At 44.6% G+C, this 15311-nt stretch overlaps 1 protein-coding gene across 2 annotated transcripts in view; it reads right to left on the bottom strand.

Annotated features, from left to right (window-relative positions):
• The window catches only part of LOC144684572 (BICD family-like cargo adapter 1), a 42917-nt gene that overhangs the window by 9731 nt on the left and 17875 nt on the right, over positions 1-15311 (bottom strand). For both annotated transcript variants that reach the window (XM_078548523.1, XM_078548522.1), the window contains exons 3-5: positions 9820-9936; positions 3896-4042; positions 51-236 (exon numbers count right to left, since the gene is read on the bottom strand). In XM_078548523.1, coding sequence (XP_078404649.1) covers positions 51-236; positions 3896-4042; positions 9820-9936 — 450 coding nt within the window. The remainder of the gene's footprint in view (positions 1-50; positions 237-3895; positions 4043-9819; positions 9937-15311) is intronic.

The following is a 15311-nucleotide window of genomic DNA, read 5'->3' as shown; positions in this document are numbered from 1 at the left end:
TACTGTAACATGCAAATAGGTTGACTCATTGGCTCCGCAGCTAACTATACCTGATCTTTCTCGGCCTCCCAGGTCTCAGCCTCGGTTTCCAGACTGTGCTCAATTTCTGAGTGAAGGGAATCATTGTGACTTGTAAATTCCTGCATCATCAGCTGCTGGCTCAGATCCTGCATTCGGCTCCGCAACTGTTGATTCAGAGCCTGGACTTCATTGACATTCTCCTGTGACAGGGTGAGCTACAGGTTGAAAAGAACAGTGAACGCATCAGCCACATTCAGAAAGAAAACCACACTCTCAGCAATATGTGGCAATACTGTAGAGATATCCACATATTGCATAGAATTACAGAAGCTAAGACAGGTTGGACAAGTGGAGGCCTTCTAGCCTGTCAAGACCACCCCTTCTGCACAGCAACCAAAATGTTCTCTTTTTCCCCAACTTCCTCCAACCCAACCACCTTCCTCCTGAAGCTGCTGTCTCTTTCTGGGGGACATTCTATGGATGGTATCTGAGCCAAATGGCCATTCCTGAAGTTCAAGGCTAATATCACCAGGCTGTTCAACTATGAATAGCATCACATAAGGCCCAAAGCTTTTCTCATGCGACACTCACATTCCAGTAGGAATTACTGGATAATTACTAGGATCAGTCTGGAACTCATACTCTCTTTTCCAAGCCCAGGGGAACCAAGATAAATTGCAGCACACAGGTTAGCTGGCAGCACAGTCGAATTGTCAAACCAGGGGCTTTAATGCTACATCAGGCAGTGTGTTTGCTCACAAGGATCCATCAGGTGAACTTAACCTATTGTGGATTCTACCCCACCTATCTAATCTCCTAAAAGGAATTTCTGTACACATATTCCCCCATCCCCAAAGGTGACCAAGCAATTCCCTGACCACAGCAGCACAGGAATTGTTGTATCTGTGGAGCATTTTAACATCACAGTCTGTTTATCCGTACAGCTTCCAGTCCAGCCCTTAACTCGAAAGTTATCCAGCTCCTGTTTTGATTGCATTAATCAGCACAGACACACACACACATTATTGCCAGCTACTGCTAAAAGAAATAGAAAGCCAGTTCATGTGCAGCCATGTTGAAATTAACCGTTAATCTACTGGTTAAACAGTAACTCCACATTGTCACACAAGTAACTGAGAAGTCTGCTGGCCTCACCTTTGAGTTCTACATGGCTGATATTGTCCTTTCTCACAGAAGCACTATGAAGGGCTGCCTAGAACGTGAATAAAAGCACTCAGTACAGCCGACCATCCCAAATGCGGGAACTTCCAAAAGTCCCACTTCCTCTCTAGAGGATTAGCTAGATCTAACTAATTGGCAACACCAGCGGAAAGTTGTGTGCGTGTGCATTTATGTATGTATAATTTTATGTATGTATGTGTGTACGTGTGTGTCTGTGTGTACGTGTGTATACATGTGTGGAGGTTGTGGTTTGGGTGCCACCATGTGGGAGGCTTTCACCTGCTTTTGTAGATATGAGTACTTTTGTGTGTACATTACGAGATAGGCACAGTTGATCTTAATTCATCCAGTCAGAAAGCTCCAACAGTCTCCCATCACTGCATCCAGTTGTTTCTTGTTATTTTCCTGCTTTATTTTTGTATTGACCGTTCACTCTTTGTGAGGAACTTCCCAACATCAGTCCAAAATATGCCTTTTATTAGTTTGAACTTGTATCAAAACTGGCACAGAGACTTACAAGACAGTAAATTATATGGCAAAGGTAGATCCAGAAAATTACTCAGAACTAAATGGTAAATGTAGGACAAGGGACCTTTATCTTAAACTTATGTTTAAGTTGAAGGAATTGTCTGGATTTGCCTTTCTTTCATACCATTTACCATCTGATACCTCTGGATAGTCACCTCCCAGTTAATTCTCATCAGGGCTGTAAAGCCTACAAATTGAACGATTTTAAGTGCTGTCAGAGTACAGGCAGGTAGTTGGCACAGCACGTCCGCCATCGGCCTGTTCCTGCTGGCAAGAAGTCCAAACTATTAGCAGCCTGGGTTTCATTTCCAATTGGCTGCTGAGCTCCATGCCCTGAACATACGCCTTGCTGCAATTCATGGGCAGACTCTGGACAGACACATGGAGTCAGCCAACAGCTAATTTGTTGGGGATGGGAGGGGGTAACAGGAGGAGGTGGTAAGTTAATACAATGGGTGGGGAGCTACGAGCATTGTTTTAGCCAGGAGGAATGACAACATTGGCTACTTTAATTGCCACTGCTTAGGCCGCTCGCTGCCCCCTATGCAACTGCGTATAGGATGCATGGAGCCCTTTTGTTCCTCAAAATTGAATTGGGATCCAATGTGCTTTTTAGGGCTCCAATTGGCACTTTTTAATGGAGCTCCTGCCTGATTCTGACTTGTGCCAAGTTTGCCTTTATCAAAGCCCTGAGTACATTGCAGCAGCTGGAATCAGATCAGGAATGGACGTTAAGTGCACCATTCCAATTTTAGGGCCACCACCATCCTGTCCGCTCCTGGTGGACTGATTAAAATTGCTCTTCAGGTTTCTTCAGTCAATCTTCCTAGTTCAGTCCATGGTGCTTGGAATCAGTCTCATGGCTCTTCTCTGAACTGTCTCTAATGCTTGGATATCTTTTTAGTGTCTTAGGGATCAAACTAGATAACAATAGTCAAGTAGCAATATGAGCAGGTTGGTAGAGTTTGTACAGTTTGAAGATGACTTCCTCTCATTTGTACATTACTGTGTTGTCCAAATGGTTCAATATTCTATTGCTGCATTGATTGCTACTCTCCATTGGTTGGATATGTTGGAGGTAAAGTTAATCTTGGCAGTAGCATGAAACATACGATAGGAAATTGGAAAAGAAAATCATGCGGCATGTAAAACAAGCTGTAAATTCAGTATCGTCCAGGGCGTGTTTGATGCTCATTGACGGTAAAATGTATTCAAACCCCCAAGTCTCTCTCTGTTTCATCCTTAGATATGATTCATGGACTACTCATGCCAATTTTTTTTTAATATTAATTTAAAATTCTCATCCTTGTTTTCAAATCCCACCAAAGGCTGGCCCCTCCCTATCTCTGTAATCTCCTCTAGCCCCACAACCCTCTGAGATATCTGTGCTCCTCTAATTCTGGCCTCTTGTGCATCCCTAATTTTAATTGCTTCACCATTGGTGACTGTGCCTTCAGTTGCCTAGACTCCAAGCTCTTAAATTCCCTCCTTACACCTCTCTGCCTCTCTACCTCACTGTCCTTCTTTAAAACACTTCTTAAAACCTACCTCTTAAATTTTTTCTCATCAATCTTGACATCTCCTTACGTGGTTTGGTTTCATATATTGCTTTATAATGCTCCTGTGAAGCACCTTGGGACATTTCATTACATTATAGGCGCTGTATAATTATAAGTTGTTGTTATTGATTGAACCTGTCCTTTAATCTATATACTTACTCCAAACACTTTCTTGCAGTTCTGTATACTTTGCTTTTATTCATTCATGGGATGTGGGCATTACTGGCAAGGCCAACATTTTTATTGCCAATCCCTAACTGCCCTTGAGGGGGTGGTGGTGAGCCACTTCCTTGAACACAACTGGATGGCTTGCCAGGCCATTTTTCTGAGGGCAATTAAGAATCATCAACATTTCTGTGGGTCTGACGTCATATTGTAGGACAGATATTAATGCACCAGATGTGTTTTTATGACAGTCCATTAGGCTCATGGTCATCATTATTGATACTAGCTTTTTCATCAGATTTTGTTTAATTAATTGAATTTAAATTTCCCAGCTGCTGTATTGGGGTTTGAACTTTTGTCCCTGGATCATTATTGCTAGTCCAGTCACTATTCTACTGTAATCCTGTACCGACTCCATAAGTCTATCTCATGGATCTCACCTGCAGTAGTTGCTCAGTGTTCTTTCGCTGCAGCTGAGAGAACTTTTCTTGCATTGCGTCGATGCTGCTCTTCAGTGCCAAGTTCTCCTTCTGCACTGTGGCTGTTTGTTGTTCCAGATTATGTTTCTGCTCAGACAACAGAGCTATCTGTCAAGAGACAGTGAAGAAATTCATCAACACTCCAAATGTGCTACCTTAAAAGAGCCTCCTTAAGATAATGCTCAATAAATCCTGGTCAGTGTGCGCAGCAAAATTATAAATGTCTTAATGAAAATTTCCTCTGGCTTGCATTTCCAGCACTTTCAGTAAAAATTATTTTTTTTCTCTTCCCACACCTAGTGATGCATGGGACAGACAAAGCATGTGCTTACATTTGTTGTCATAGCTAGTTTTTCCTGGAATGGGTCACTAGCCTGTCACCAGAGGCTATAGGTTGAGGGGCACCATTCTGCTTCAAGCATGGCTGGCCAGGAGATTCCCACTCCACCCGCCATAAATGTATTTGAAGGATTTACAGGCTGATGATCAACCTGCTTAGCCACATTACAAATGTACCTCCTGTGGTTATCAAGTCCTGGAGTGGGACTTGAACCTAGACCTTCGGGCTCAGAGGCAGGGGCACTACCCACTGCACCACAGACCTCCTCAGTAAAGCTAGTGACCAAGGAACTGCTGACTGCCGAGTTTTTATTGCTCCCTGAGCTCTTCGTGTTCTACAATTTCATATTGCCAACAGTTCGCCATAACTCAATCCTATTACTCTACATAAAAAAAGACTTGCATTTAGATAGCACCTTTTACTGCCTCAGGAAGTCGCAAAGTGTTTTATAGGTAATGAAGTACTTTTGTAGAAAAGACAGCAGCCAATTGCAAACAGAAAAAAATCTACAAACAGCAATATGATGTTGGTGGAGTGATAAATATTGGCCAGGACACCAGAGAGAATTCCCTTGCTCAAAACAGTGCTGTGGGATCTTTTACATCCACATGAGAGGGCAAACAGGACCTCAGTTAAACACCTCATCACAACGACAGCCCCTCCAACAGTGCAGCACCCACTTAGTGCTGCACTGAAGTGTTAGCATAGATTTTGTGGAGATAATTACTGGAGCAGGGGTGAAGCCCAAAACCTTCTAACCCAGGGGCAAGAGTGCTACCCACTGAGTCACAGCTAGCACCACAGATAAACCTTCTGAACTTCTTCATAACTTAAAAAATTCTGGATTACAAATTTTAAAAAAAGGATTCTCAATTTGTAATCAGCATTATGCTAAGAATGCTAATTCTTGTGAGTACATCATCATTCCTATACCTTGAGTCTTTGGGTAGCTGGGTTTCTCAGTATTACGGAGTAATCTCTTGGAACAGATAGTCTATTAAATATACAAGAGTATTAAAATATTATCAGGGAAAGCTTAAGTAATAGGGTAAGTGTTTCTAGGCTGACAATGCTGAGAAGTATTCAGAGACTGCTACATTGTCAGAGGAGGCATCTTTTGGATAAGTCTTCAAACTGAGTGTCTGTCTTCTTGTTCAGGTGGATTTTAAAGATCTGGCAGTACTTATCCAAAGAAGAGCAGGAGGTTCTCCCAGTGGCTAGGCCAACATTCATCCCTTAACTTATATTACTATATATTCATCTCATTGCTGCCTGTATGATCTTTCTGGGTGCAAATTCACGTTTGTTTGCAAAACAAGTGAGCATGCTTCAAAAAGTGTTTAATTGGATGGGACATCCTGAGCATATGAAATGTGCTATGCAAATGCAAGTTCTTTCTTTGGTGTATCAGAAACTTTTAACACTTCAGCATGTAGATTATTAAAGTTCAACAGATGAAGTTTTTGGTGCCAGAGAGAGAATCATAAAGTGCAACAGGAAGTGTTGATGTGAATATTTTATAGAGTTAAAAAACCTGAGTCCCTCACTTTCTGCAAGGCTTGGTAAGTAAATGGACCACACCATCGGTGCAGAGCATGGAATTCCATAGGAACAACAACACAGAAACAGGCCAATCAGTACAACCAGTACATTTTGGTGCACTAATCTCATGAGCTCGCCCTGTTCCCATATTTCTTTCTTACCCTTCCATCCAACCATTTTGTGTAACCTATTCTTAAACACTATAACTCCTAATGCTGATCGATCAGGTGCAGGAGCAGTTGCACACGCACACCTGGCTCGCGCTGCTTCCTTCAGTGCACGCATGGTTTCTCCTGCCACAGATGTCACTGGTGTGTGCCTGCCATCCAGAGTCAGTGCCAGCTAGAGTAGGGGATTTGAACAGCTTGTCTGCTGAAGCCAAAGGGGTCCCACCATGTAAAAGTGCTGGGAGGTGGAAGAGTAAAGGTTTGTACATGGATGTGCAAATGGGTGTGCTGCATAACGTTAGATTGTTAAGTTTCTGTTTTATTTTTGAGCCATATAAATATGAATTCTTTCAACACTTTCTCATCTTGCCCCTTTCTGGTAGCTGTAAGTGGCCTTTTCACCTGTGATGAATGGTAAGACTTGAACTGATGTTGAGCAATTAGCGAGTCTGAAAGTGAGGCTTGGCTGTTTGCAGGATTCTGTGTGTTGGGGACATGGGATAAAGTGGCTTTTGCATGCGGCTGTCAGATGGGTGGACTGGAGGGATCTAAGTGAAGTTCACAATAACGAGGGTATCCTGGGCAGCAATGTGCGCTGCTGCTAATACTTTGGCTACATCACATTCAGCTTCCTCTTCCACAGAATCATCTACAGAGGTTCTGTGCTCTGCTTCTTGTTTCTGCTTCAGGTCCAAACTTTGCTGCTCTGCAATGTTGGGCAGAGGGCAGCACACCATGACCATTCTTGAGATCCTGGCTGCTGCATATTGAAGCACGCCTCCAGATCTGTCCAGGCACCAGAGCAGCATCTTCAGCATGCCAACTGCTTGCTCAATGACACATCTGGCTATACGTATCATTGTACTGCTCCTGTGCTTCAGCAGTTTGGCTCCTCAGGAGTGTCATCAGCAATTTTGTGAGTGGGTATCCCTTGTCTCCAAACAGCCAGCCAGTAAGTATGCTTCAAGGTGTGAAGAGGTTAAGAAGAGTGGAATGGTGCAAAATGAAAGCATCATGGGAGTTGCCTGGGAATCTTGTGCATACCTACACAAATGATCTTTTTGTGGTTGGACACCAGCTGTGTGTTGATGGACTGGAGGTCTTTCTGGTTGAGGTGCGCTCTGCGTGATCTGTGGGTGCCGTCATTGTCACATGCATGCATCAGTGACACTCTGCCCCTGCGGCAAGACAGCTGGAGCTGCAGTTCGAGCAAACACTCACTCTGAATGGCTTCTTTGGTAGAAAAGTTGACTTAATTACCTGCCCTGGCAAACAAGGCATCAATCAGTTGTCTTGTGCATTTATGGGTGGCTGATTGCGAGGTCCCAATGTCTCCACCGGAGCCCTGGTAGGAACCTGAGTCAAAAAACTTGAGGGTTGTGGTGACTTTGACAGCCACTGGTGAAGCACAGCCATATGGATTCACTAGGCAGCAGATTTTGGTACAGCAGGCTGCAAATGTCTTCCAGCACCTGACAGAAGGCACTGAGTGTCCTGAGATACTGATAGGCTGAAGAAGCTGACCAACTGTCTGTGTTGTGGATAAAACTTCCTGAGAGCTGCACCCTTTTGCTCATCCCTCTCTGCTGTGAAGCTGCGGGCTGTTGCTGTTCCTGCTGGTGATCCTTTGGGTGCTCTTCCTGCTGCTCCTGCTCCTGTTGATGGTGTTGGCCACCTCTGTCCACATCTGAGCCCCAAAGCGAAATAGCAAAAGTGGCAGCCATGCTGATCTGATAGATCAGAGACCCAAAGTGGAGATCCAATGTACAAACTTCCAAAGTTGTGGAAGGTACCTCTCAGCAAAAGCACCGTGAACAAACCCTTTCAAACAAGTAGGCAAGAAAGCAGCTATGAGGTGTCAGTATTTAATAGAATATTTTTCTGTCATGTCTCAGCCCATCAATGGCTGCTGTGTTCTCATGTTGCTTTCACTGGTGAGTTCCAGGAAACCCATGGATTTACACTTAAATTGCAAAAATCTTGTTAATATCATCATAATTGAGGAATTAACACATTGAAATTGACAACATGCCCCTCCTGAGGGGTTTGTTCACTAGCAGCCTAACATACTGCAGCTAAATGTGAAAGTCAGCAGGTTGGGGTCGGCTTCCTGATGCGCTGTACATTTTCCAGCATTTAACCTTCCTCCTGCTCCAAACACACATGTTCCTCAGGGTAAAACTCAGCCCCATTTGTTTCTCTCTATTCTGTCCCATCCTTGCATAATTCTAAACTCTTCTATCAAATTACCCCTTAATAGAGTAATAGAGTCATATAGAGGTCTACAGCACAGAAAACGGTCCTTCGGCCCATCAAGTCTGCATTGGTCAAACAAGTACCTAACTAGTCTAATCCCATTTTCCAGCACGAGGCCTACAGCCTTGTATTCCATGGCATCGCAAGTGCATATCCAAATACTTCTTAAATGTTATGAGGGTTTCTGCATCTAACACCCTTTCAGGCAGTGAGTTCCAGATTCCCATAACCCTCTGGGTGAAAAAATTCTTCCCCACATCTCCTCTAAACCTCCTGCCCCTCACCTTAAATCTATGCCCCCTGGTTATTGATCCCTCCACCAAGGGGAAAAGTTCCTTCCTGTCTACCCTACCTATGCCCCTCAAAATTTTATACACCTCAATCATGTACCCCCTCAATCACCTCTGCTCCAAGGAAAATAACCCCAGTTTATACAATCTCCCCTCATAACTAAAACTCTCCAGTCCAGGCAACATCCTCGTAAATCTCTGCACTCTCTCTAGTGCAATCACATCCTTCCTATAATGCGGATTCCAGAACTGCACACAATACTCTAGCTATGGCCTAACCAGCGTTTTATACAGTTCCAGCATAACTTCCTTGCTCTTATTTTCTAAGCCTCAGCTAATAAAGGCAAGTATCCCATATGCCTTCTTAACCACCTTATCTACCTGTCCCGCTACCTTAAGGGACCGGTGGACATGCACACCAAGTCCTTGGTACTTCCCAGGGTCCTACCACTCATCGTGTATTCCTGTGCCTTGTTTGTCCTGCCCAAGTGTATCCCCTCCCTCTTATCCAAATTAAATTCCATTTGCCACTGATCAGCCCATCTGACCAGCCTGTCTATATCCTCATGAAACTCATGAACAGACCAGGAAGGTGCTAGGCTCAGTTCCTGGTCTGTGTTGAATTAGCTGATCTCCATGGAGACAGCAGTAAAGGTTGGCCTCAATGCCCCTGTGTTAGGATAGGGACAAATCAGCCAAGTTTGCTTCTCTTGCTCTTTATTGTGCTCCAATGGCTCCTGCTCTGAGACAATGGATGTCGGGTGAAGAAAGGATTGAGCTCAGTTGCAATGTCTCCTTCTAAGGAATAGCCTGGCACTCATTACATAGGTTTACATAAGAACATAGTGGGATGTTGGCACCTATTTATCTCAGCATCCACCTGTGCTTCTGGATGTTAAGGCAGTGGGGACGGGGTGCAAGATCAAAAAGAGACTGAGGGTAGAAGCTGTAAATGAATTAGCAAGTTAATCTACTAGCAGGAAGAACATTAAAGTGCCCACAGGGAAAGTGTTCTGTGCCATGAAACATGAATTAGTAGAGTACATCAGAAATACTCAAGAATGCTTAGTTTTCAACAGATTAAGTACTTAAGCACTGTGGGGCATGACATTGCAGCCTCTCAGGTTGCTCAAACAAGTGAGCAATCTATAACCTCAAGTATCTGCAAGAACTGTTTCAACCTCACCCCATAGGCTCTGTAACTACCTGGACTACAGGCTCTGTACTCACCAGGGTTACAGGCTCTGTGCCCACCTGTGGTACAGGCTCAGACTCTAGTTTCATACCCACCTCAGTATGGAGGCTCTGTGCCTGTGTTGCATTCTCATTCAACAGGAATTCCTTTCCCATAAACCTGTCCCTCAATGTGTGGATCTGGTGGTTAAGGGTCTGCTCCACGTTCGCTGCCTGAATAAAGAAGTAAATTAGTTACTGAGGTGTGTCTATCTATCACATCCATTCCTTCCTATACAATTCTCAAAACCAGCACAGTTTCATTTGCACGCAAAATTTCTTTAAAAGAGATTCAAATATATTATGCCTGTTGTTCATTACATCCATAGCCTTGGGTATGTGCTCTTAGCTCACATTCCCCACTGTACACTCTTTTATGTCTGCATTTATCAATAAACAATGTTAAAATCTACTAAAGATAATAGAGTAGAGTTGTCCGATGACTGGTGTGTAAACGCACTGTCTTGTTTAACATTAAGTCATGCAGGGTGAAGATCATAGGTCCAATTCCTGACCTGTGCTGAGTTAACTGATTTCGGTTGGGGTAACAATTGAAGCGCTTCAACTAACCTCAGTACTCCTGGGCTAGCACGTTTTAAAAATCACCCAGAATGCTGAATCATAAGTAAATGGCTTTGACCAAGACGAGTAGTTTTGGTTGTGTCAGATAAGGACTAGGCCAGTGTCAGCTGTGCACCCTGGCCTGCCTATACTTAATGTTAAGGCACTCCTGATGGATGAATCCTTAGAGGTGTTCTTAGCATAAGCGGAACCATAACTCAGCATGAATCAGCACATTCAGTAGAAAGAGATTTTTGGAAAACAAAAAGAAACAGTAACAAAATAGGGAATGGAAACAGTGATCAAGCAGGGAATAGACAGAGTGATCAAACAGGGAATAGACAGAGTGATCAAACAGGGAACAGATACAGTGACCAAACAGGGAACAGACACAGTGACCAAACAGGGAACAGACACAGTGACCAAACAGGGAACAGACACAGTGACCAAACAGGGAACAGACACAGTGACCAAACAGGGAACAGACACAGTGATCAAACAGGGAACAGACACAGTGATCAAACAGGGGAAGACACAGTGATCAAACAGGGAATGATACAGTGGCCAAAAAGGAAACAACACCATAGCTATGAATGTATTTGGTTCCTATCCTGCTGTGTAATGTTTTCTCAGCATCTGTACAAAGTCCCAGCCCTGTACTTTTATCTCCCCAGGCAGTATCTCCATTTCATGACTCACCACAAAGATTTCTGTTGGGCTCATGTTATTGTTGTCTCTCTGCGTGTATCCCATTACAGAAAACAACAGCACCCAACATAACCAGCTTCCTAGGTCAAACATACTCTATCTTATCACCAGGACAGTGTGTCCTGAATTGAGCAGAACAAAGGGGGAGGTTTCAGAAGAGCAGGAAGGAAAAACCTGTGTGTTTTTGTGCGATTGGCCTCTGATGGAGAGATGAGCTGAGTGTACTTAAAGCTGGCTGAGCCTAAACCTACCCAGGAAGATCGATACCAAGAAAAGAAGTAACTTCCAATTTCTTCAGTAGTTTCCAGTCTAACCTGTTCTGTAATATTCCTTCATCATGTGGCTTTTCTGAAATTGAGACCCAACCAGCACTTTTATATCTGCAGCCAGTATATGCATTCAAAGGGTCATCAGCTGTGCTTATATTTACATAGTATTCACCTACAGGTACCTGCCCCTACACCACACTTTATAAATACCTACCTCAACACCATGTCACTCATGTATCTGCCCCAAAATCACACCTCTACAAGTGCCTGCCCCTACACTACACTTTTGCATACGTATCCCAACATCACACCTCTACACCCACACCACACCTCGACAGGGATCTGCTCCTACACCACACCCCTACAGGTACCTATCCCTACACAACACCCCAACAAGGTACCTGGCCCTGTATCACACCTCTACAGGTACCTGGCCCCATTTCACACCTCTACAAGTACCTGCCCCATACCACACCTCTGTCGGTACCTGCCCCTACACCACACCTCTACAGATACTTGCTTGTACATCACACCTCAACAGGTAATTGCCCCTACCACACCTCTACAAGGTACTCGCACTTTTTCACACCTCTACAGGTATCTGCCTCTATATTACACCTCTACAGGTACCTGCCCCTACAACACACCTCTACGAGGTACCTATCCCTACACTAATCTCTGTAGGTACCTGCCTCTACACTACACCTCTACAGTTACCCGCTCCTATTGTGAATTTTGTACTTACTAAGCTGAAGGATGTTTTGCAGGGGAACTAACCAATCTTTCTGTCAGCCTGTTTTGGTACTGAACACTCTCAGACCAGATGTAGCATGCTTGAATACAGAATAAATTCCCTGTCCTTTGACTAAATTTCAACATCCTGTTGGACCAGTGTGGCATTTTCCCCATTTCCTGTATCAGCCATCCTGTGTCTCCTGCAAGTGAGATTGTCAATAAATGCCTATTAATGTTGCTCTGGGGTATTTTGTGTGTCACAAACTTGAAATTATACACTCTTGGTGTTTATATCTTTTTTTGGACAAGGCATAAGATCAAAGTCCTACCTACTTGTTCAGATGCCTGTAAAAGAAATCCCATGCACTGTTGAAAAGCAGCAAATTCGCTTGTTATCCTTAACCATCACCAGAAACAATAGATTAACTGGAATTAATCTAATTTCCTATTTGGGGATGGGAGGCCCTCACAATACATTGTTCTGCTTCCCTAAATAACAGCACTAATCGCACTGTAAATAACAATCATCTGAGATGTACTAAAACACTATATCAATACAAGTCTCTCTCCTCCTTAGAGGGATTTGTGGTGTACAAAATACACTTCAACAGAATTACCTGGAAAAACTCAGCAGGTCTGGCAGCATCGGTGGAGAAGAAAACAGTTGACATTTCGAGTCCTCATGACCCTTCGGTAGAACTGAAGTATAGTTAGGAGAGAGGTGAAATATAAGCTGGTCTAAGGTGGGGGGGCGGGGGGAGAGAGAAGTTGAGGGTGGGGTGGCTGTAGGGATAAGCAAGCAGTGATAGGAGCAGATAATCAAAAGATGTCACAGACAAAAGGATCAAAGAGGTGTTGAAGGTGGTATTATCTAAGAAAAGTGCTAATTAAGAATGGATGGCAGGATACTCAAGGTACAGCTCTAGTGGGGGTGGGGTGTAAAGACTAACAAAGTTTTAGTTTTAGATTTAAAAATAATGGAAATAGGTGGGAAAAGAAGAATCTATATAAATTATTGAAAAAAAAAGGGGGAGGGGGAAGAAACGGGGTGGGGATGGGGGGAGGGGGAGTTTAAGATCTAAAGTTGTTGAATTCAATATTCAGCCCGGAAGGCTGTAAAGTGCCTAGTCGGAAGATGAGGTGCTGTTCCTCCAGTTTGCGTTGGGCTTCACTGGAACAATGCAGCAAGCCAAGGACAGACATGTTGGCAAGAGAACAGGGTGGAGTGTTAAAATGGCAAGTGACAGGGAGGTTTGGGTCTTTCTTGCGGACAGACCGCAGGTGTTCTGCAAAGCGGTCGCCCAGTTTGCGTTTGGTCTCTCTAATGTAGAGGAGACCGCATTGGGAGCAACGAATGCAGTAGACTAAGTTAGGGGAAATGCAAGTGAAATGCTGCTTCACTTGAAAGGAGTGTTTGGGCCCTTGGACGGTGAGGAGAGAGGAAGTGAAGGGGCAGGTGTTGCATCTTCTGCGTGGGCATGGGGAGGTGCCATAGGTGGGGGTTGAGGAGTAGGGGGTGATGGAGGAGTGGACCAGGATGTCCCGGAAGGAACGATCCCTACGGAATGCTGCCGGGGGGGGTGAAGGGAAGATGTGTTTGGTGGTGGCATCATGCTGGAGTTGGCGGAAATGGCGGAGGATGATCCTTTGAATGCGGAGGCTGGTGGGGTGATAAGTGAGGACAAGGGGGACCCTATCATGTTTCTGGGAGGGAGGAGAAGGCATGAGGGCGGATGCGCGGGATATGGGCCGGACACGGTTGAGGGCCCTGTCAACGACCGTGGGTGGAAAACCTCGGTTAAGGAAGAAGGAGGACATGTCAGAGGAGCTGTTTTTGAAGGTAGCGTCATCAGAACAGATGCGACGGAGGCGAAGGAACTGAGAGAATGGGATGGAATCCTTACAGGAAGCGGGGTGTGAGGAGCTGTAGTCGAGGTAGCTGTGGGAGTCGGTTGGCTTGTAATGGATATTGGTGGATAGTCTACCATCAGAAATTGAGACAGAGAGGTCAAGGAAGGGAAGAGAAGTGTCAGAGATGGACCATGTGAAAATGATGGAGGGGTGGAGATTGGAAGCAAAATTAATAAATTTTTCCAGGTCCCGACGAGAGCATGAAGCAGCACCGAAGTAATCATCGATGTACCGGAGAAAGAGTTGTGGGAGGGGGCCGGAGTAGGACTGGAACAAGGAATGTTCCACATACCCCATAAAGAGACAGGCATAGCTGGGGCCCATGCGGGTACCCATAGCCACACCTTTTATTTGGAGGAAGTGAGAGGAGTTAAAGGAGAAATTGTTCAGTGTGAGAACAAGTTCAGCCAGACGGAGGAGAGTAGTGGTGGATGAGGATTGTTCGGGCCTCTGTTCAAGGAAGAAGCTAAGGGCCCTCAGACCATCCTGGTGGGGGATGGAGGTGTAGAGGGATTGGACATCCATGGTGAAGAGGAAGCGGTTGGGGCCAGGGAACTGGAAATTGTTGATGTGATGTAAGGTGTCAGAGGAATCACGGATGTAGGTGGGAAGGGACTGGACAAGCGGAGAGAGAAGGGAGTCAAGATAACGAGAAATGAGATCCATGGGGCAGGAACAGGCTGACACGATCGGTCTGCCAGGACAGTTCTGTTTGAAAACCGATGCTGCCAGACCTGCTGAGTTTTTCCAGGTAATTCTGTTTTTGTTTTGGATTTCCAGCATCCACAGTAGCTTTTAGCTTTTTGTTTTTACAAAATACACTTGTTATTTTTACTGCAAGATGGTTCAAGCTCCCTAAAAAATCAACAGGAATGCACCAAACAGAAAGGAACATGTCCGGTCCTTATATTAAACAGACTGACTTGATATTCAGAGACATCAGCGGCATTGTGACCTGTCAACAGGACTATTACCACTGCCTGATTCAACCACTTGAGCCTAAAGCAATCAACTGTGAAAGCTTTGAAAGCTCAGAGTCAATTCTCAGGAAAACAAAGCACTCAGGAGCGGCCTGACGATGAGGCATTTGTTCAGTCAAGTTAATTAACAAAGTTTGGCAGTGTTCGCTCACCATCACTGTCACACTCTCTTATGTCATACAAGGGTGTGCAGCACAGGAAACCTCAACTACACCATCAAATATTCAAATTGTGGGACCAGAGGATTGCAGACACGCAGCTGGAGAGGGGTTCAAAGGTACTGAAATGAAACAGCAAAGTAAGCAGAAGCTGATTATCCATATAGAGCAGGTGCAGCATGCTGGGTAAGCAGATACAGTACACACTGAGTACAATACAGCAGGTA

The sequence above is a fragment of the Cetorhinus maximus genome, chromosome 9 (assembly GCF_964194155.1).
Source record: "Cetorhinus maximus chromosome 9, sCetMax3.hap1.1, whole genome shotgun sequence".
Lineage (NCBI taxonomy): Eukaryota > Metazoa > Chordata > Chondrichthyes > Lamniformes > Cetorhinidae > Cetorhinus > Cetorhinus maximus.
The sequence above is the reverse complement of the archived record's forward strand: the minus strand, read 5'-3'. Positions and strand labels throughout refer to the sequence as shown.